At 43.0% G+C, this 18,610-nt stretch overlaps 1 protein-coding gene across 1 annotated transcript in view; it reads right to left on the bottom strand.

Annotated features, from left to right (window-relative positions):
- SLX4IP (SLX4 interacting protein) overlaps positions 1-18,610 on the bottom strand; it is a 94,945-nt gene that overhangs the window by 15,978 nt on the left and 60,357 nt on the right. Inside the window, 2 exon segments of the mRNA XM_083730871.1 lie at positions 4,243-4,310; positions 7,878-7,955. Coding sequence (XP_083586997.1) covers positions 4,243-4,310; positions 7,878-7,955 — 146 coding nt within the window.

Genomic DNA, 18,610 nt, shown 5'->3' with positions numbered 1-18,610 from the left:
GTGGCGCTGTGGTCTAAACCACTGAGCCTCTTGGGCTTGCTGATCAGAAGGTTGGCTGTTCAAATCCCCGTGAGGGGGTGAGCTCCCGTTGCTTTGTCCCAGCTCCTGCCAACCTAGTAGCTCGAAAGTATGCCAGTGCAAGTAGATAAGTAGGTACCGTTGTGGTGGGAAGCTAAACGGCGTTTCCATGCACTCTGGCTTCCATCATGGTGTTTCGTTGTGCCAGTAGCGGTTTAGTCATGCTGGCCACATGACCCGGAAAGCTGTCTGTAGACAAACGCCGGCTCCCTCGGCCTGAAAGCAAGATGAGCGTCACAACCCCATAGTCACCTGACTGGACTTAACCATCCAGGGGTCCTTTACCTTCATACCTTGTTTGAACAATTGCTTATGATAAACCTTCCTGAACAATGGCAGGGGGCGGAATGTCTGAAAGTCATCTCAAAACTTTCCTCTATCCATCTACTTTCGAATGTGTAAGGTTTTTGTGTAGACTCTTGAAAAGGGGGAAGAAGAGTCCACCACCTCCCAAGGGAGACTGCTCCACCTTTGAGCAACTTTTACTGTCAGAAATTTCTTCCTTAATGTTTAGTCAGAATGTCTTTTCTTGTCCACTTGAAGCCATTGGCTTGAGCCCTTTCCTCCAGAGCTTGTTCCCTCTTCCATGTGACAGCCCTTGAGATATTTGAAGATGGCTCTCACATCTCTTCTCGGTCTCTTTCCTGGGCTAAACATACCCAGCTCCTTCAACCGTTCCTCATAAGGTTTAGTTTCCATATCCCTGATCATCGTGGTCTCCCTCCTCTGCACACGTTCCAGCTTGTCAATACAGTGGTGCCTCGCAAGACGAAAATAATTCGTTCCGCGAGTCTCTTCGTCTAGCGGTTTTTTCGTCTTGCGAAGCACGGCCATTAGCAGCTTAGCGGATTAGCGCTATTAGCGGCTATTAGCGGCTTAGAGCTATTAGCGGCTATTAACGGCTTAGAAAAAGGGGGGGAAGTGAAAAAAACTCTCAAGAACTCGCAAGACGTTTTCATCTTATGAAGCAAGCCCATAGGGAAATTCGTCTTGCGAAGCACCTCAAAAACGGAAAACTCTTTCATCTAGCGAGTTTTTGGTCTTGCGAGGCATTCGTCTTGCGGGGCACCACTGTATCCTTCTGCCCTGCAACCTGAAGTGGCGCAGTCCAAGAAAAAGCTTTGTCCTTTGATGTATGGTAGCTGAATGGATATACTGGCCCCCAATCTGCCCTGAATAGAGGAGTCAGCTCAGAATACACGCAGGGGGCAGCTCAGGACCACTAAGAACCAACAGCTGTTTCAAGCAGATGCTCAGCATCTGCTAAGCAACAATCAAAAACCAATATGCCTCCATCCTAGGAAAATGTAAAAGCTGCATTAAAGGTGTTGCAGTAAGGAACGGCATCCTTTAAAAAGGCAATTCTTGTTTCTGATAACGTGGATAACATCATAGCAGTCTATCTTGGTATCACCATTCATCTGTCATGCTTTCAGATGTTGGCATTAGATGTGAAATACTGGCGTAAAGATGTCCTTAGACTTTCCCTTCTCCCCCAAGCTCAAGCTAGCTTCACCTCATTTTTTAATAATAATAATAATAATAATAATAATAATAATAATAATAATAATTTTATTATTTATAGCCTGCCCATCTGGCTGGGTTGCCCCAGTCACCCTAGCAAACAATATATTCAAGAACAGGAGGCACCATCTATTTGGCAAGATGACAGTTTAATATGAATCTTGCCACCATCAGCGGCATAATGCATTATCAGTGGGGAAATATTATTATTTAAGCCACGTATTTAAGAATAGAACACCAAACGTATTTCAGATGTACACAAATGTATAATCAAACCTTTCTCCTACACAGGGCATTCTAAAGCAGTCTAAACAATGTATAAGAGACCACCTAAGAAGCTGGGAGCAGCGCTATCCAAAAAATCTGGTGGGGCAGGGAGAGGTCTATCCACCATCCTGGTAGTTCAAGAGACCTTCCAACTGACCCATACTTTTTAATGAAAGCTGTGCTATGCTCTTTCCGTGTGTGTGTGTGTTTCTCTTAAAAAGCATCTCAAATGACAACAGACAAAAATGACTTCTGAAAGAACCTCAAACAGCTGTCTATACAGTGGTACTTTGGGTTACAAATACCTCAGTTTACAAACACTTCAGGTTACAGACTCCACTAACCTGGAAGTAGTATCCTGGGTTAAGAACCTTACCTCAAGATGAGAACAGAAATTGCACAGAAGCAGCACGGTGGCAGTGGGAGGCCCCATTAGCTAAAGTGGTACCTCAGGTTAAGAACGGTTTCAGGTTAAAAACAGACCTCCGGAACGAATTAAGTTCATAACCAGAGGTACCACTGTATATTTGTTCATTCACAGACATCAGTGTCCGGCAGCTTCAAATCACAGTACAAAATTATTTCATCAGCAGATTGTCCAATAATGTTATGTGCAAATATCATTTCATCTGCAGACCATCCAACAATGAAATGTGCAAAAATAAGGCAGATTCTCAACGGCTGTAGAAACACTGAATTAAATGAATGGAAGTTGGAAGTTGAAATAAGGAGGCAACTCCAAAATGGTTGAGCATACATGCATCCCATTTGACAAATTCCTTTCTGCTGCGCTCCCATGAAAGATGTGTTGGAAAGGTCTAAGTGTGAAATTGCCCTCTGAATCCAAGGCTTCCTACTGATGCTTCCTACAGTGGTCATATGTGGTGGAACCTGTATACACTCATTTTGGGTCAGCCAACCTAAAAAATAGTGTTAAATGAACTCCCTCCCTGTTTGATTTGGACATGGCTCACAAAGAATGGTTATTTTTTAAAACACACCCAGAAAAAAAAAATTCTGTTCTGAAACGCCTTATGATGTTGAGCGTTACAACAAAACAAAACTAGTCCCAGAAGCACTTTTAATTTCTCTCGTGCCAGGTTTTGCTGCCTGCCAATAGTGCCACGAACCAATGCCCATTGCCCAATTCATTAAAAAGAGACTGGTTACCATTAGCATTCTCCAATAGTGTGACAGTTTCCACACACACACACACACACACAATGCTGGAGGAGACTCTTGAGAGTCCCATGGACTGCAAGAAAATCAAACCTATCCATTCTTAAGGAAATCAGCCGTGAGTTGTCACTGGAAGGACAGATCCTGAAGCTGAGGCTCCAGTACTCTGGCCACCTCATGAGAAGAGAAGACTCCCTGGAAAAAACCCCGGTGTTGGTAAAGATTGAGGGCACAAGGAGAAGGGGACGACAGAGGACAAGATGGTGGGACAGTGTTCTCGAAGCTACCAGCATGAGTTTGGCCAAACTGCAGGAGGTAGTGGAAGACATGAGTGCCTGGCGTGGTCTGGTCCATGGGGTCACGAAGAGTTGGACACGACTAAACAACAACATATACCCAACACATTTTACATAGACTTTTGAATTTTTTTCCAGAATCACAAAACATACTTCTAATTACTAAATGGATGTTACCTTAACTTCAGCTAAAGTTGGGGATGGATTGATCAATCAAGCAGTCACTGTCAGTTTCACTTGTGATGATCCATTCCCCCTATTCATCTGCGGGCTGTTGTTTTTTAACGCAAAAATAGCATTTAAATACATATTTTTCACAATGTATGAACGTCTAACCCTGCCCCCTGTAAACTAGGCCTTCTTATCCACATTTTTTTTTAGCGTTACAAAATTTGAAGAAGTGTGAAATCCAATGGACGACTCTATTTCGCTCTGGACGTTACTGCGGGAGATCTGTATCATATTGCAATGTGGCAAATAATTAATTCCGCAAGAATCCCTAGCTGCTTAGTATGGATTGCAGAAGCACTCAAAATTAAAGCACTTAAAATATTTTAAAAACAAGGCTGCAATTAGAAAAAATAAGCTTGTAAAGTCGCTTTATTCTGCACCCTAAGGAACGACCCTGCTTTGCAGAAGTGGTCCTCTTCCCAGAAGTTCTCATCATTCCCCCTGCTTGGGTGTGTAGCTTGTGATCCCAGAGAACATTTTCTTGACTCCAAGTTTTAAACTACTTGGCCTAAGTATTTTTGTAACATTTTCCATCTCCAGCACGTGCCAAGAATCTGTGAATGGCAAAGGCCAATATAAAAACCACCCACGTTTCTAACCAACACATGGCAAAATGTGCTGTTTCTTAATACCCTTCAGTGCGTCCCGGTGCCACACTCTCACTGACCTGAGGAAGTGGACTGGAGTCAAGTCTTGTGACACAAACCACAAATCGGTCAGGAAACACTCGCAACTCTGCAAAAGAAGGAAGCACAGGGATGTTGTGTGTATCTTTGCCCCGCTCCCTCAAATACACACATACTAACAAGCTTAGAAACCCCTCTCTAAGCTGCCTCATCCCTTAAGATTTTAAACACGCAGCACTTTTTTCAACTGGCATCTATGCTAATGGCATTACTTACTTCTCTTGACAGACAAGAGCACCCAAACTGCATAAGCCTCATGGAAATATGCTGAAGTCAATTGCTAGAACTGAAGAAACCCCCCCAAAAAACCCCAAACCACAAGATTTTGCCACACACAGAGGACAGAAAATAAAATATTACACTTCTATTTCTTTGCACCTTGCCCAATTATTTCTTTTTCTTTTTTCCTTTTTGGGAATATGTTTTATTGGGATTTAAAGATCTACACATCATGCAGCACAGAAGCAAAAAAAGAAAAAGTCTGAATTAGGTTTTCTTTCCTTTTTCTTTCTGTCACAAGATGAGAAGATAGAGTATGACACTAATGATATTCATGTGGGTAGAGTCAGTGCATCATGTTGTCATAAATCTGCAGTTTTCTTTTTTCTTTACCAAAATATGTTTTAATGACACAGCTTTGCCTTTGACTTTCAGACTATTTTTAAAATTTATTTTACAAGTGTAGAGTTATAACAACACCAAATACATATCCATATTTAGAGATTTCTCTGAATCTCGAGACTTCCCACATCCCCTCCATGAGTCCTGTTATCAACTTTTTCAACTGCATATTATTTCATAATCCATATTTTATACCTCTCCATATTATTTGCTACATTACAAGTGTTATTAAAAATCCTGCTAATGTTTTCATCTGCTTACAATGGCCTCCTAAATATAAAATTTTCCCATTCTTTATTCATGTTTTTGTCTTCTTGGTTCCTGAGCTTTCTGCTCAATTTTGCCATTTCGGCGTAGTCCAACACCTTGATTCGCCATTCCTCTCTAGTAGGGATTTTTTCTTCTTTCCAATTCTCAATCATTTCTTAACCCATATCATAACACATGGCATGGAAACTAGATTCCGTGAGCCAAGCTAGTTGTGGCATTGTGAGAATAGAATGAATGTACCCTTTTTTGATCAAATCTATCCATTCTTAAGGAAATCAGCCCTGAGTGCTCACTGGAAGAACAGATCCTGAAGCTGAGACTCCAATATTTTGGCCACCTCATGAGAAGAGAAGACTCCCTGGAAAAGACCCTGATGTTGGGAAAGATGGAGGGCACATGGAGAAAGGGACGACAGGGGATGAGATGGTTGGGCAGTGTTCTCGAAGCTACTAACGTGAGTTTGACCCAACTGCGGGAGGCAGTGGAAGACAGGAGTGCCTGGCGTGCTCTGGTCCATGGGGTCACGAAGAGTCAGACACGACTAAACAACAACACCCTTTTTTGTTATTCAAATAGTAGCTGTGGGGATGGGGAGCTGTGCTCTCTCTGTAGTCCTGAGAGAAACAGCACCTCTGAAATTGCCATTCGCTCACACGTGGTGGACTTGTTAAAAAAAAAGTCACAGGCTTTTGGGGAATGATACATAATGAGTTGAAGAAGATGTTTAAAAGTTGTCTCAAAAAAGCCTGAACAAAAAAAGTTTGTTAAATTGTGTATGTACGCTACTACCGCAGGAGTGGACTTTAAAACTATTAAGACTATGCGGGGATGGTGAAATTGACAGCAAAAATAAGAGAGCCAAAAGACGAAATGCCTGTGGAAGAGTGGAAACCCTTTCCGTACTATCTGAGAAAATACTATAGTCAAATGAAATTGCAGGCAGGACTTGAGATAAAAGCAAAGAAATGCAAATCATAAAGGAATGTCATGTAGGATACATGTTATAGAAAAAAAGGATTACATTTAAGGCAGTAGATCAGGCACCCCCCAACTTGGCCCTCCAGATGTTTTGGGACTACAAATCCCATCATCCCTAGCTAACAGGACCAGTGGTCAGGGATGATGGGAATTGTAGTCCCAAAACATCTGGAGTTTGGGGATGCCTGCAGTATAAAGGATTTGAACAGAAACATCATGGAAGTAAGGATGGGAAGTCAAAATGTTAAGGAAAGATTGTACTGAAACTTAATTGAATTCTTATCCCCACCCCCCACATGCCCCAAAAGTGAAGAACTAGACTGATGCATTTATTTATTTTAAAAACTAAGCTCTACTATAAGAGTAAACATCCAGTGTTTAAAAAAATGTAGCATTAATTTAAAGTTCTGAAAGTGATGTTATTTCTGGCAGCGTAATATTTGATGTCATATCCTCCTATTTGCTCCTTGGCTTGGGGAAACATGAAGAGAGACCAGGTCCAATGACATCACCTAGAATCGGTTTTCTAGAAGCAGGCTGGGCAACAGCCCTTCCTTGCATGGGCTTGTACCACCCTTTGACAATAGGCCTGACTCACAGAGCAAACTCCACTGATTTAAAATCTGGAGACTCGGGGAAGAAAGCGCTGAGTCTTGTCCTCGCAGAAATGTGGTGTGCGGCCCAGCCAATTACCCTGACCCGAGTTAAAAGCAAACTTTAAAAAGATTAAGAAGTTAGTTAGCAGTAAAGAACGACAGGACGACAGCCAGATCTGAACGCAAATATTGGCCCTGACTCAGCAGACGGGCTTCCCTAGCAGCTGAAAGAAAGACTGTGTTTCAGGGTGCGGCTGAAATGGATCATCAGCACATCAGTGCTTGCTGTTGTGCTTCCGGCAGCTGCGATGTGTTGTCTCCATTCTTCTCGCACGAAAGAAGGGCATGTACACTTGCTGCTGCTGTTTGGTAGCATCCTCCTTTCACCCCACACATAAACGTGGGATTGTGTGACATTCAATTGTGTGTGGGGGGGTACGTATGTGTGTGCCACATGTATTCACCCTGACATGGTCAACACAACCAGAGAAAACATCACTAGTTCAAGCAAGCGAAAGGGAGAGGGCAGTGGAAGGGATCATTCCACTCTACATTTTTTTTCTGTTCCAGAACACCGCTGAGACGGGGGCCATTCTCTTTGTTTGTAGAAGATCTTTTTTGAATTATGAGCTTTGCTCTGAAAAATCTCTCCCCCCCCCCCAATCTAATTTAAACATTTCATGCAACTGATGGTATTGTAACCAATCCGTAACATAGCTCCTTACATTTTCCATTGATTTCAGTTTGGGTCCCCCTCTCCATAAAGTACAGCAGTTCCCTTTAAGTCACCCACTGTCTATTGATATTAACTCTCTTAATAGTAATAGCCTTGATAGGAGATAGCCATAAAGGTGTTTTCCTTTCCAGCAGATTTTTTTATATTTCTCTCAAACTCTATACAGATTCTTCCTAAGAATATGGTTCATAAAACTTTTATAAATTTTTGCCTTCCCATGCCAAAGACATGCATGCCCGCTGAATTTGAAATCATGGCCTTCTAAGCTCAGGATGCCTGCATTCTCCACTGTAATCCATTCTTTTAACCAACACAAACAGACTGCCTCATAATACATTTGCTGGTTTGGCCATTCTGTAAATAAACCTCTGCTGCCATCACTCGCTTTCTCCAAAGTGTTAAACAAACAGCTTACCGCCATGGTGCCGACCCGTAATACATCGAAGATTTGTCCATCTTTTGACAAAGTAGGCTGAAATGTGAAAGTCGCCAGCTGCAACATAGAAAACAAAAATGAGGGCAGCCATCAATAGATTTTTTTAATTGTTTAAAGCCAATGGCCATCACAATATAAGCACAAATCACCTGGACAGGCTTATTGATCCGTGCTGCTTTCACACAAGTAGCACATGTTATCAGAATATGCCTCTCCAAAAATCTAGAGAATAGAAATCCACAAAGTCAACAGAGTAGACTGCAACTTAATCCTAGCTACCAAACAAGCCTGAACTGAAAACAAAACGAAAATGTATGTTTTGCTTTAAAGTAGGCCAAAAAGCTGTGAATCCGTCTGCTTCTTTCCTCAAACTGGAAATGTCCCTTGTGGCATCTAAGGATGGCTTGGACAAAGGGATAGCCACTTCTCCATACTATTATATTTCCCCCACTGAGAATTTTTCCTCTCTGGTCTCAGATGCTTGGGGAGGCTCAAATGTTTGTTTGCAAAGTACAGTCAAACCTCGTTTTGTGGATGGGATCCATTCCGGGGGCCCGTCCGCAAGCCGAAAATGATGCACGTGAAAGCGCTACGTCTGCGCGTGGCACGATTTAGTGCTTCTGCGCATTATGCAAGCGACGAACCCAGAAGTAACCTGTTGCAGTACTTCTGGGTTTGCTGCAGATGCAGAACAAGTTCTGACCGTAGATGCAATTGTTGCGGCAAATGCTCAAGAACCAGCTATAAGTTGCATTCCTTCCTGCACAGTATATACTACATCCCTGGATAAAATGCAATGGCTTCCATGGCCTTAATTCTTTCGCAAACTGTTTAATCTGAACAAGGTGAATGACACATAGTAAATGCTGGTTGAATGGGCTTTATAGTATTACACTACAGTGGTACCTTGGGTTAAGAACTTAATTTGTTCCGGAGGTCCGTTCTTAACCTGAAACTGTTCTTAACTTGAAGCACCACTTTAGCTAATGGGGCCTCCCGCTGCCGCTTCCTGATTTCTGTTCTCATCCTGAAGCAAAGTTCTTAACCCGAGGTACTATTTCTGGGTTAGCGGAGTCTGTAACCTGAAGCATCTGTAACCTGAAGCGTCTGTAACCCAAGGTACCACTGTATTCATATTTTTCAACTGTATTGAAAAGTAAGTACAGTGGATGCTCGGGTTGCAAACGTGATCTGTGCGGGATACACGTTCACAACCTGCAACATTCGCAACCCGCAGTGTTCGCAACCTGCGTCTGCGCGTGCTGTCATAGAATCATAGAGTTGGAAGAGACCACAAGGCCCATCGAGTCCAACCCCCTGCCAAGCAGGAAACACCATCAGAGCACTCCTGACATATGGTTGTCAAGCCTCTGCTTAAAGACCTCCAAAGAAGGAGACTCCACCACACTCCTTGGCAGCAAATTCCACTGTCGAACAGCTCTTACTGTCAGGAAGTTCTTCCTAATGTTTAGGTGGAATCTTCTTTCTTGTAATTTGGATCCATTGCTCCGTGTCCGCTTCTCTGGAGCAGCAGAAAACAACTTTTCTCCCTCCTCTATGTGACATCCTTTTATATATTTGAACATGGCTGTGATTCGTTGCTTCTGCGCATGCGCAAAGCGCGATTTAGCGCCTCTGCACATGCGCGACCGCCGAAACCCGGAAGTAACCCATTCTGGTACTTCCGGGTTTCAGCGGTCCGCAACCCAAAAAAACACAACCTGAAGCATATGTAGCCCGAGGTATGACACTTGCTATAAATCTACCCTCCTTATTTTTTTATTATTTTCATAAAAATATTTATTTCGACAAAGTAATAATCATACATAATTAAGAGTAAAAATGTGCACCCCACCACCGAGACCATTCAATTTTAACTATCCAACCTCCCAAAATTTCAACGCCTCTTGCAATAGTTTGACTCCTTTCTGTTTTAACAGTACAAATTCTACAAACACCCTTCATATCTCCCCAATATCATCTCACCTGCATATTCCCCATCTTACCTTAAAAGCCGTTAATTTACCATTAATAGCTATATCCCACACGTTTTTATACCACTCTTCCATTTTATATTCTGCTTGCCCCTTACACTTCCTAGCTATAATAATTTGTGCAGCGGTCAATAAATTTGTGAGCAAATCCTTCCTAGCCTGTGAACCTTCTACCCCATCGTAAATTAATAATAATGCTACCTCTGGGCTTTCAGTCAGCTTTAACCCAGTGATTTCTGTTATCTCCTTAAACACCCTTTGCCAAAAGAATGTACATATTTACACCCCCACCACATGTGAACATAATTCCCGGTTTCCTGGCATCCCCTTCAACATAACACCGAATATTCATTGTTTATTTGATTTAATCTGACTGGTGTTAAATACCATGAATTTATAATAATTTTCTTTTATTCTTATGGACAACATTTTCTTTCTTTCTTTCTTTTTAAAGATTTGATTGTTATCATTCACTTTAACACACCAAAAAGAAAAAGAAAGCAAATTTCTATCACCGCCAAACAAAAAAGAAGGGAATTAATACATCAACTATTAGCCTTCAAATCATAAAATAAAAGTGGTCTTTTTCTATCGACCTGACTTCCCGTCTATTCCTTATTACAGATTCTGTATCATTTGTTCATTGCCATTACATAACTAGTTTTGTTCAAGTTTAATTACCCTTGATCCATTCATAAGTTTTACATCATTCTTACAACTGCTACTGAAATTATTCGAATGCTGCAAATAACCTTAGACTACAATTGTTATTTTTCAAATATATTTTAAAAACTTCCCATTTTGAGATAAATACCTGTTTTGGTTTATTTTTTATTTTTTTTCTGACATGCTATCTAATTCCGCATATTCAGCCAATTTTTGAATCCATTCTAATCTTGACGGGACTATGTCACTTTTCCAATTTGCCGCAACGAGAACTCTTGCTGCAACCGTGGCATATAAGAAGATCTCTTTAACATTTCCAAGGTACATTTCTCCCATATATCCCCCCATCTTGATGATCTATCTGCTCTGCTGTCTCCTTTCCTCACACCTCTAAATCTACCTTCCTTATAAGGTCATTCCAAATCTCCTAGTTTATCTCTAATATATGCAATGATAAGAAAATAACTACTGAAAATTGTGGTTGCTTTTCTCCTTCTCCTCCTGTGCTATACTAGGAGCCAAGCCTTGGCATTACAGTGGTACCTCAGGTTAAGTACTTAATTCGTTCTGGAGGTCCGTACTTAACCTGAAACTGTTCTTAACCTGAAGCACCAGTTTAGCTAATGGGGCTTCCCACTGCCGCTGCGCTGCCGGAGCACAATTTCTGTTCTCATCCTGAAGCAAAGTTCTTAACCCGAGGTACTATTTCTGGGTTAGCGGAGTCTGTAACCTGAAGCGTCTGTAACCCGAGGTACCACTGTAAATCTGAACCTGGTCTTGTGGTTTGTCATCCTCTAAACTAGTGTTTCTCAAACTTGGGTCCCTGGCTGTTGTTGGACTACAACTCCCATAATCCCTGACCACGGGTCCTCCTTACTAGGGATAATGGGAGTTGTAGTCAACAACAGCTGGGAACCTAAATTGAGAAATGCTGTTGTAAACAAACTACAAGCTGTAATTAAAGTCTGTTCGTGGCTTACCCCTCATGGCTTTTTTTGGGACGTGTGTGTAAACTATGGATGAGTTCCTGGAAGCCCAGCAGGAACAGGGGAAGGAGTGATGTGCTGGTGGTTTTCTCACTGTGCACTAGTAGTTCTTCATGCAGCGCCGAGTTAAACAAGGGAACTCCCTTCCACAGGAGGCTGCAAAGGCCAATGACTTTGATGGCTTTCAAAGAGGAACAGGCAACTTCACAGAGGACAGGACTGGTGGCTACTAGCAACAACGGCTCGGCTCGGCATCCACAGTAGGAAGCAGCAATGGATCTAAATGCCAGTTGTTGGACTCGGGTGGCGCTGTGGTCTAAACCACTGAGCCTCTTGGGATTGCCGATCAGAAGGTTGGTGGTTCGAATCCCCGTGACGGGGTGAGCTCCTGTTGCTCTGTCCCAGCTCCTGCCAACCTAGCAGTTTGAAAGCACACCAGTGCAAGTAGATAAATAGGTACCGCTGCGGCGGGAAGGTAAACGGTGTTTCCGTGCTGTCTGTTTTCCTTCATGATGTCCCATTGCCCCAGAAGCAGTTTAGTCATGCTGGCCACATGACCCAGAAAGCTGTCTGCAGACAAACGCCGGCTCCCTCGGCCTGAAAGTGAGGTGAGAGCTGCAACCTCAGTCACCTTTGACTGGACTTAACTGTCCAGCGGTCCTTTACTTTTTACCTTACATGCAAACCAGGCCGTTGCATTTATTTAAAGACTTGCCCAAACCACATGGATGAGAGAAGGCACTGTATGTCTTTCCACACTACTCTTTAAAATGCAATAATTAGCAGTTTACCTGCATGGAGCCATCTTAATTCATGATTTACCTGCTATTAGGAACAAGTAGTAATTAAAGATATCCCATGGATCTCTAGTGTTTAGCTCCATGACACACTGACTCATATTTAACTGTTGCTGCGGAGCGGTGTTTTACTGCCGCTCTGCGTGTGACCTCACTAATACATTGGCTCCAAAAGTCACCTTTGTCTGGGGAGGTCAGGTTTGGGGGCCGAATTGGCCATTTGTCGTTCTGATGACCTGGTCCAGAAGAGAGATGGGCAAGTGAGAGCCTGTTAATCTGGCTGGCTGTCTCAGCAGCTATGGATACCATTGCTCACAATATTCCCCTGCACCATTTCAAAAGCTTAGGGATCAGAGATTTTGTATTGCAGCAGTTCAGTTTTACACGTGAAGAAAATGTAGCTTGCAATCTTACTAATTTGGAGAGGATCTGCAAAGAGGAGTGGGACAAAATACTCCCTGAGATTTGTGAAAACCTGGAGGCCACCTACAAGAAGCATCTGACCTCTGTAATTGCCACCAAGGGTTTTGCCACCAAGTATTAAGTCATCTTTTGCAAAAGGATCAAATAATTATTTCACTCATTATAATGCACATCAATCTCTGACTTTTGTCTTCTGGGTTTCTGGGGGTTGTCCTGTTGTTACTCTGTCTCTCACAGCTACAATAAACCTACCATTAAAATTATGGACTGGTCATTTCTTGGAACTAAGCTCTTCACTTCTGGGTACTGGAATGTGTTGTTGTTTAGTCGTGTCCAACTCTTCGTGACCCCATGAACCAGAGCATGCCAAGCTCTCCTGTCTTCCACTGCCTCCCAGTTTGGTCAAGCTCATGTTAGTAGCTTCGAGAACACTGTCCAACCATCTTGTCCTCTGTCGTCCCCTTCTCCTTGTGCCCTCAATCTTTCCCAACATCAGGGTCTTTCCCATGGAGTCTTCTCTTCTCATGAGGTGGCCTCAGCTTCAGGATCTGTCCTTCCAGTGAGCACTCAGGGCTGATTTCCTTCAGAATGGATAGGTTTGATCTTCTCGCAGTCCATGGGGCTCTCAAGAGTCTCCTCCAGTGTTTTTACACAGACATTTAATCAAGAACAATAATATTTTATATATACCTGAAGAGTCCAACTTATCCCACAGTCTTACTTGAGAGATTTAATCAAATGCAGCTTTCAAATGAATGAAAGCTGCGTATAGCACACCACCTGATTTCTTAACATAATTATCTATCAAATACATAACATAATTATCTATCAAAGGGGCCGGTACAAAGCAATGGTCTATACTGGATCTGCCTTGTCTAAACCCAGTTTGCTCTTCGGCAAAAACAGCTTCATCCAATCAACAAGCTTACTGTAAAGATGCTTTGCATATAATTTGCTAATTACAGGTAGCAAACTAACTGATCTATAACTAACAGGATCAGATGAAAGGCCCCTTTTGAATAGACTACTGCATAACATTTAAGGCAGTAGATAAAGGATTTGAACAGAAACATCATGGGAGTAAAGATGGGAAGTCAAAATATTAAGGAAAGACGGCATTGAAACTTAACTGAATTTGTTAAATTGTATGAAAATCAATAAAACATTATTTTTTTTGGGGGGGGGGGGTTAAGTGCAGGGATGGTTCCAGAAAATAGCATTGGGTGGCTCCCTGGCAACTGGAGCGCTGAAGGGCCCTATCCTGTTGCCAATGCAATTTAATATTTATATGTAGCTGCTGAGAATGGCTATTAGGAGAGTTGGAGCAAAGTGTCATCAGTATGTGGATGACACCCAGCTCTATTTCCCTGCAACATTTGAGTCAGGAGAGGCTGCGCATGTCATGGATCTGTGCCTGGAAGCAGCAATGTAGTGGATGAGAGCCAATAAGCCAAGACTGGATCCTGACATTATTTTAGGAGGCTTAAACACCTCCACAGAAATTCAAAGTTTCCCTAATGCCTAGTTCCTCATCACGGCATGTAGCTTTGAGAGAAAAAGCGTATGATCTACGAGGAGGAAAAAATTGTTTCCGCTGGGAGTTGGAACTCATTCAAATGATACCAATTTCACTTGGAAATGTGCCTTTGATATGACAACTACAGACAAAGGCCTTCGTCACTCTGTTCACACCCCTGTGGTTAGAGATTAGAAAAATTTGAGGAGCTGATCAACAGCCGCATCCTATGTCTTTAGTGTGTTGAATGCAAAAGACCCTAAATGTGAACTGACAGTGCCAACATTTTCTTAAATAGCTGTTTCTATTTAGGCGGCAGCAACATTTTCATTTCGAAAAAAGAATAAATTCCTGAGGGTTAGCCAGGTTAGCCCATGGCAGCCGCCACAACCAAAATTCTTGTGGCTCCTTGAAGATTAATCACTTATGTAGAATAAGCTTTTAGAGGCCACTGGATGCAGGAAATGGCCCTCTATCCAGTCAGCTGATCATCTCAGGCACCTGCCCGTGGGGGCTCCGGCCTACCACAAATGCTTATATTAGCAGTTGGAAATAAGTCACAATTTGGCTCGCAAGGCAACCCCCAATAAGCTACACTTCCACTCTACAGGGAAGTGGGACCGATTTGGATGGACCTACAGTGGTGCCCCGCAAGACGAACGCCTCGCAAGACGGAAAACCCGCTAGACGAAAGGGTATTCCGTTTTGGAGGCGCTTCGCAAAAATACAATAGAACGAATTTCCCTATGGGTTTGCTTCGCAAGACGAAAATGTCTTGCGAGTTCCTGCGGGTTCCCCCCCCTTTCCCCCCCTTTCCCTAAGCCGCTTATCAGCTGATCCGCTGATAAGCCGCTTTACAGCTGATCGATAAAAGCCGCTAAACCGCTAATAGCGCTAATCCACTAAGCTGTCAATGGGCTTGCTTTGCAAGACGAAAAAACCGCTATACGAAGAGCCTCACAGAACGGATTAATTTCGTCTTGCGAGGCACCACTGTAAATGGTTTCCAGAGAGTAGTAGGGGATGTTTTATCTCATGCTGATGGCCTTTCAGCTGATTTGCTGATGGCCCACTGGAACGCGGAGTTAACCAGGGCTATTGACTATCTGGGTCTGAAGTGCCCTCTCTGATTGCATGGAATCTGGACAGCCCCGTGGTTTTCTCCAGGGCTAAGGGCAATGAAAGGACGCGGGTGGCACTGTGGGTTAAACCACAGAGCCTCTTGGGCTTGCTGATCAGAAGGTCGGCGGTTCAAATCCCCACAACGGGGTAAGTTCCCGTTGCTCGGTCCCTGCTCCTGCCAACCTAGCAGTTTGAAAGCATGTCAAAGTGCAAGTAGATAAATAGGTACTACTCCGGCGGGAAGGTAAACGGCGTTTCCGTGCACTGCTCTGATTCGCCAGAAGCGGCTTAGTCATGCTGGCCACATGACACGGAAGCTGTACACCGGCTCCCTCGGCCAATAAAGCGAGATGAGCGCCGCAACCCCAGAGTCGACCACGACTGGACAAATAGTCAGGGGTCCCTTTACCTTTACCTTTAAGGGCAATGAAACAATCACTGAGATGGTTAGACCTCAACGTCAACACTACTAAGTGGTTATAGCGATGGCAAAGAGGACCTTCTTCACTGCCTCTATTACATCTGCAGAAAACAGCAGCAGGAGACTCTTTCAGGCGGTTCACAATTTAGCAGACCCACCTTCATTATCAGGGCCCTGTTAGGACCTCAAGATCTTCTGTAACGATCTTGCAGTTTTTTGCAGATAAAGTCGCTCAGATTCAGAAAGAGGTGGACTCCACCGTGGGAGCAGGGCCAGGGCAGGAGAGTGCTAGAGTGCTGTCTAGTCATGTTACATGGGATCAATTCCAATCCATTACCTCCGAGGATGTGGACAGACTGCTTGGACGAGTGAAACCGACCACCTGTCTCCTTGATCCTTGCCCATCCTGGCTCATAATTATTATCCTGGCTCATATTATTATAAGCCACACCTGCCTGCCTCCCTCACCTGATGTCCTCGGTTGAGGGGCAGGTACAATAGAACAGTTGCAAAGAAATAAATTGGAAGCTTCAAGCGAACGGCCGTTTGTTCCTCTGCAAGCAGGGATCTCTGACCAGAAGCCTCATTGGGAACAGAAGAAGCAGGAAGCTCCCCATCAACTACTATTGAGTGGGGCTTATTTTTTTCCATTTCAAAGAGGCAGTATTAATCCAAACTGCTTCCTCCAAATGGACACCCTGCAACCACCGGCCAGCTGATTGGCAGTTACTGTGGCCTCCTTGGAATACTGACAGGTGACAATCACCCAGCATCAGGTGACTGGCAGACAAAACCGCAGTGGGTGGGGGAATTAAGAATCTGCCTGTCTGCTGCGTCCAGTTCCCTGTATTTGTTCCATGCAGCTAAAGAAGCAGTCGATGAGATGTGCCATTTAAAACACCACCATTTGCAAAGAAATTAAGGTTGGAGGAGGCAAGAACCCAGCAGCAGAGGTCTTGTCGAGATTTTTGAGTTAACTTCAGATGAAGTTTACAGTATGTCATTCCTTGAAGGAGAACTACCTGAAAATGTTTTACAGGTGGTATTTAACTCTGATTAAGCTTGCTAAGATGTAGAAGACTGAATCAGTTAAGTGCTGGAGATGCAATGAGGTTGAGGGGACGTTCTTTCATATGTGGTGAACCTATAAAAGGGTAAAAGAGTATTGGGAAATGATCCTTAATGAACTGAATTTTTTTTTTAAAGCACTTTTAAAAACAACAACCCCAGAGACGTTTTTGTTGGGGATAATTCAGATGGAAATTCTCAGGTGTCAAAAAAGGTTATTTATTTATGCCACTACTATGGCCTGTGTTTTGTTCACCACAAAATGGAAAACAAGCGAGGTCCCAACCAAAGAAGAATGGCAACTTAAATCGATGGAGTATGCGCAGCTTGTGGACCTATCATATAGAATAAGAGAACAAGAAGAACATATGTTTAAAGAAGATTGGGAAATGTTTATTGAATATATGGGGGAAATTGTGTACACTTGAAAAAGTTGGCAGCATTAAGATAAATTCAACAGTGTAAATAAGTTTTGATGGATGTAATAATGGAATAATGAATGGTTTAGTTAATGTAAAATATGCAGGGATTTATGTTATGCAAAATGAACCATGGAAAGAGAAGAAGGGAAGTCATTGATAGTTTAAGGTTGTTAAGCAACCTTTTAACTTGTAAAGCAGAAAATTTAATAAAAATGCAAGAGAGAGAGAGAGAGAGAGAGAGAGAGAGAGAGAGAGAGAGAGAGAGATTTTTGAGTTAACCGCAGAAACCACAGCATGCTGGACTAAGCTTGGTGCTGCAAGTAGTGTTGTTTTGCCCCTAATTATAGCATTTTGAAGGAAGTGGTATTTCAGCCTCCTTGGTTTGCTTTGCAAGTCCCTGAACTTGCCCGGTCACCTGCAACCTCCTCCGGAAAGCTTACTAAGGCAGTACCTGACAAGTTGACTTGGACACTGACGAGGCTGCCAGCAAGAATCTGCAGCACAGGATAGAGCAGCGTAAAGCTGTCTCCCACGGCTATTAAAGATCGTTCACCTGGGGAGCCTGGGAAAATGCCTTTTTTTGCTGCTGAGTTATCCAGAATAGCCTGGCAGGTGTGCCCTTCCCAGCAAAAACTGGCAGCTGAAGAGCTCCGTGAATGAATTCAGCAAAGCCTTCTTCAAAACCACAAAACAGGCCTTAGGAGGCCCACAGTGATCCAAAACATTTCTGTACGTGTCGCTCCCATTGTTTGCTCTGTTCCAAAATTTATGTATTTCCCCCCACTTTACCACCCAGTCATTTCAGATTAGAAATACTCTGTTCTTTGCTTCTCAGTTATGTTTTAAGACAGGCCATTTTTCTTTGCTGCAGGGACTGAAAACCTCACATATCTGGAAAAAAATACATTAAAAACTAAAGTGTATATATATTAAAAAATGTGACACACAGTAGACGAGATAATTGGTTGAAGCAGAAGTTCGCAAGAGTGCTAAAAGATTTGATTGTCTAATCTGGCTAATTTCTTTTAAGAGCGTAACATTTGTTAGCCCATGTAGGGACATAAATATTTAGCATCCCTACTAGCAAATCCAGCTCTCTGCATTTTCGGGACGTTTAATGATATCTAATCCCTTAATTATCTTTCTCCGCTCAATATTTCAACAGCGAAGGCTGGAAGCTACAGAAAAGAGCTTTCATTTAAAGTTTGCCTGCTGCTCCCAGTAAAAAATTCCAGAGCAGGTCAAACGCTTGAGAAATCCCATTGAGACTTGTGACATATATCTGGCTAATGTGGGG

Source organism: Podarcis gaigeae (assembly GCF_964106915.1).
Source record: "Podarcis gaigeae genome assembly, chromosome: 3".
Taxonomy (NCBI): Eukaryota; Metazoa; Chordata; class Lepidosauria; order Squamata; family Lacertidae; genus Podarcis; species Podarcis gaigeae.
Note: the sequence above shows the minus strand (reverse complement) of the source record. Positions and strands in the feature narration are given on the sequence as shown.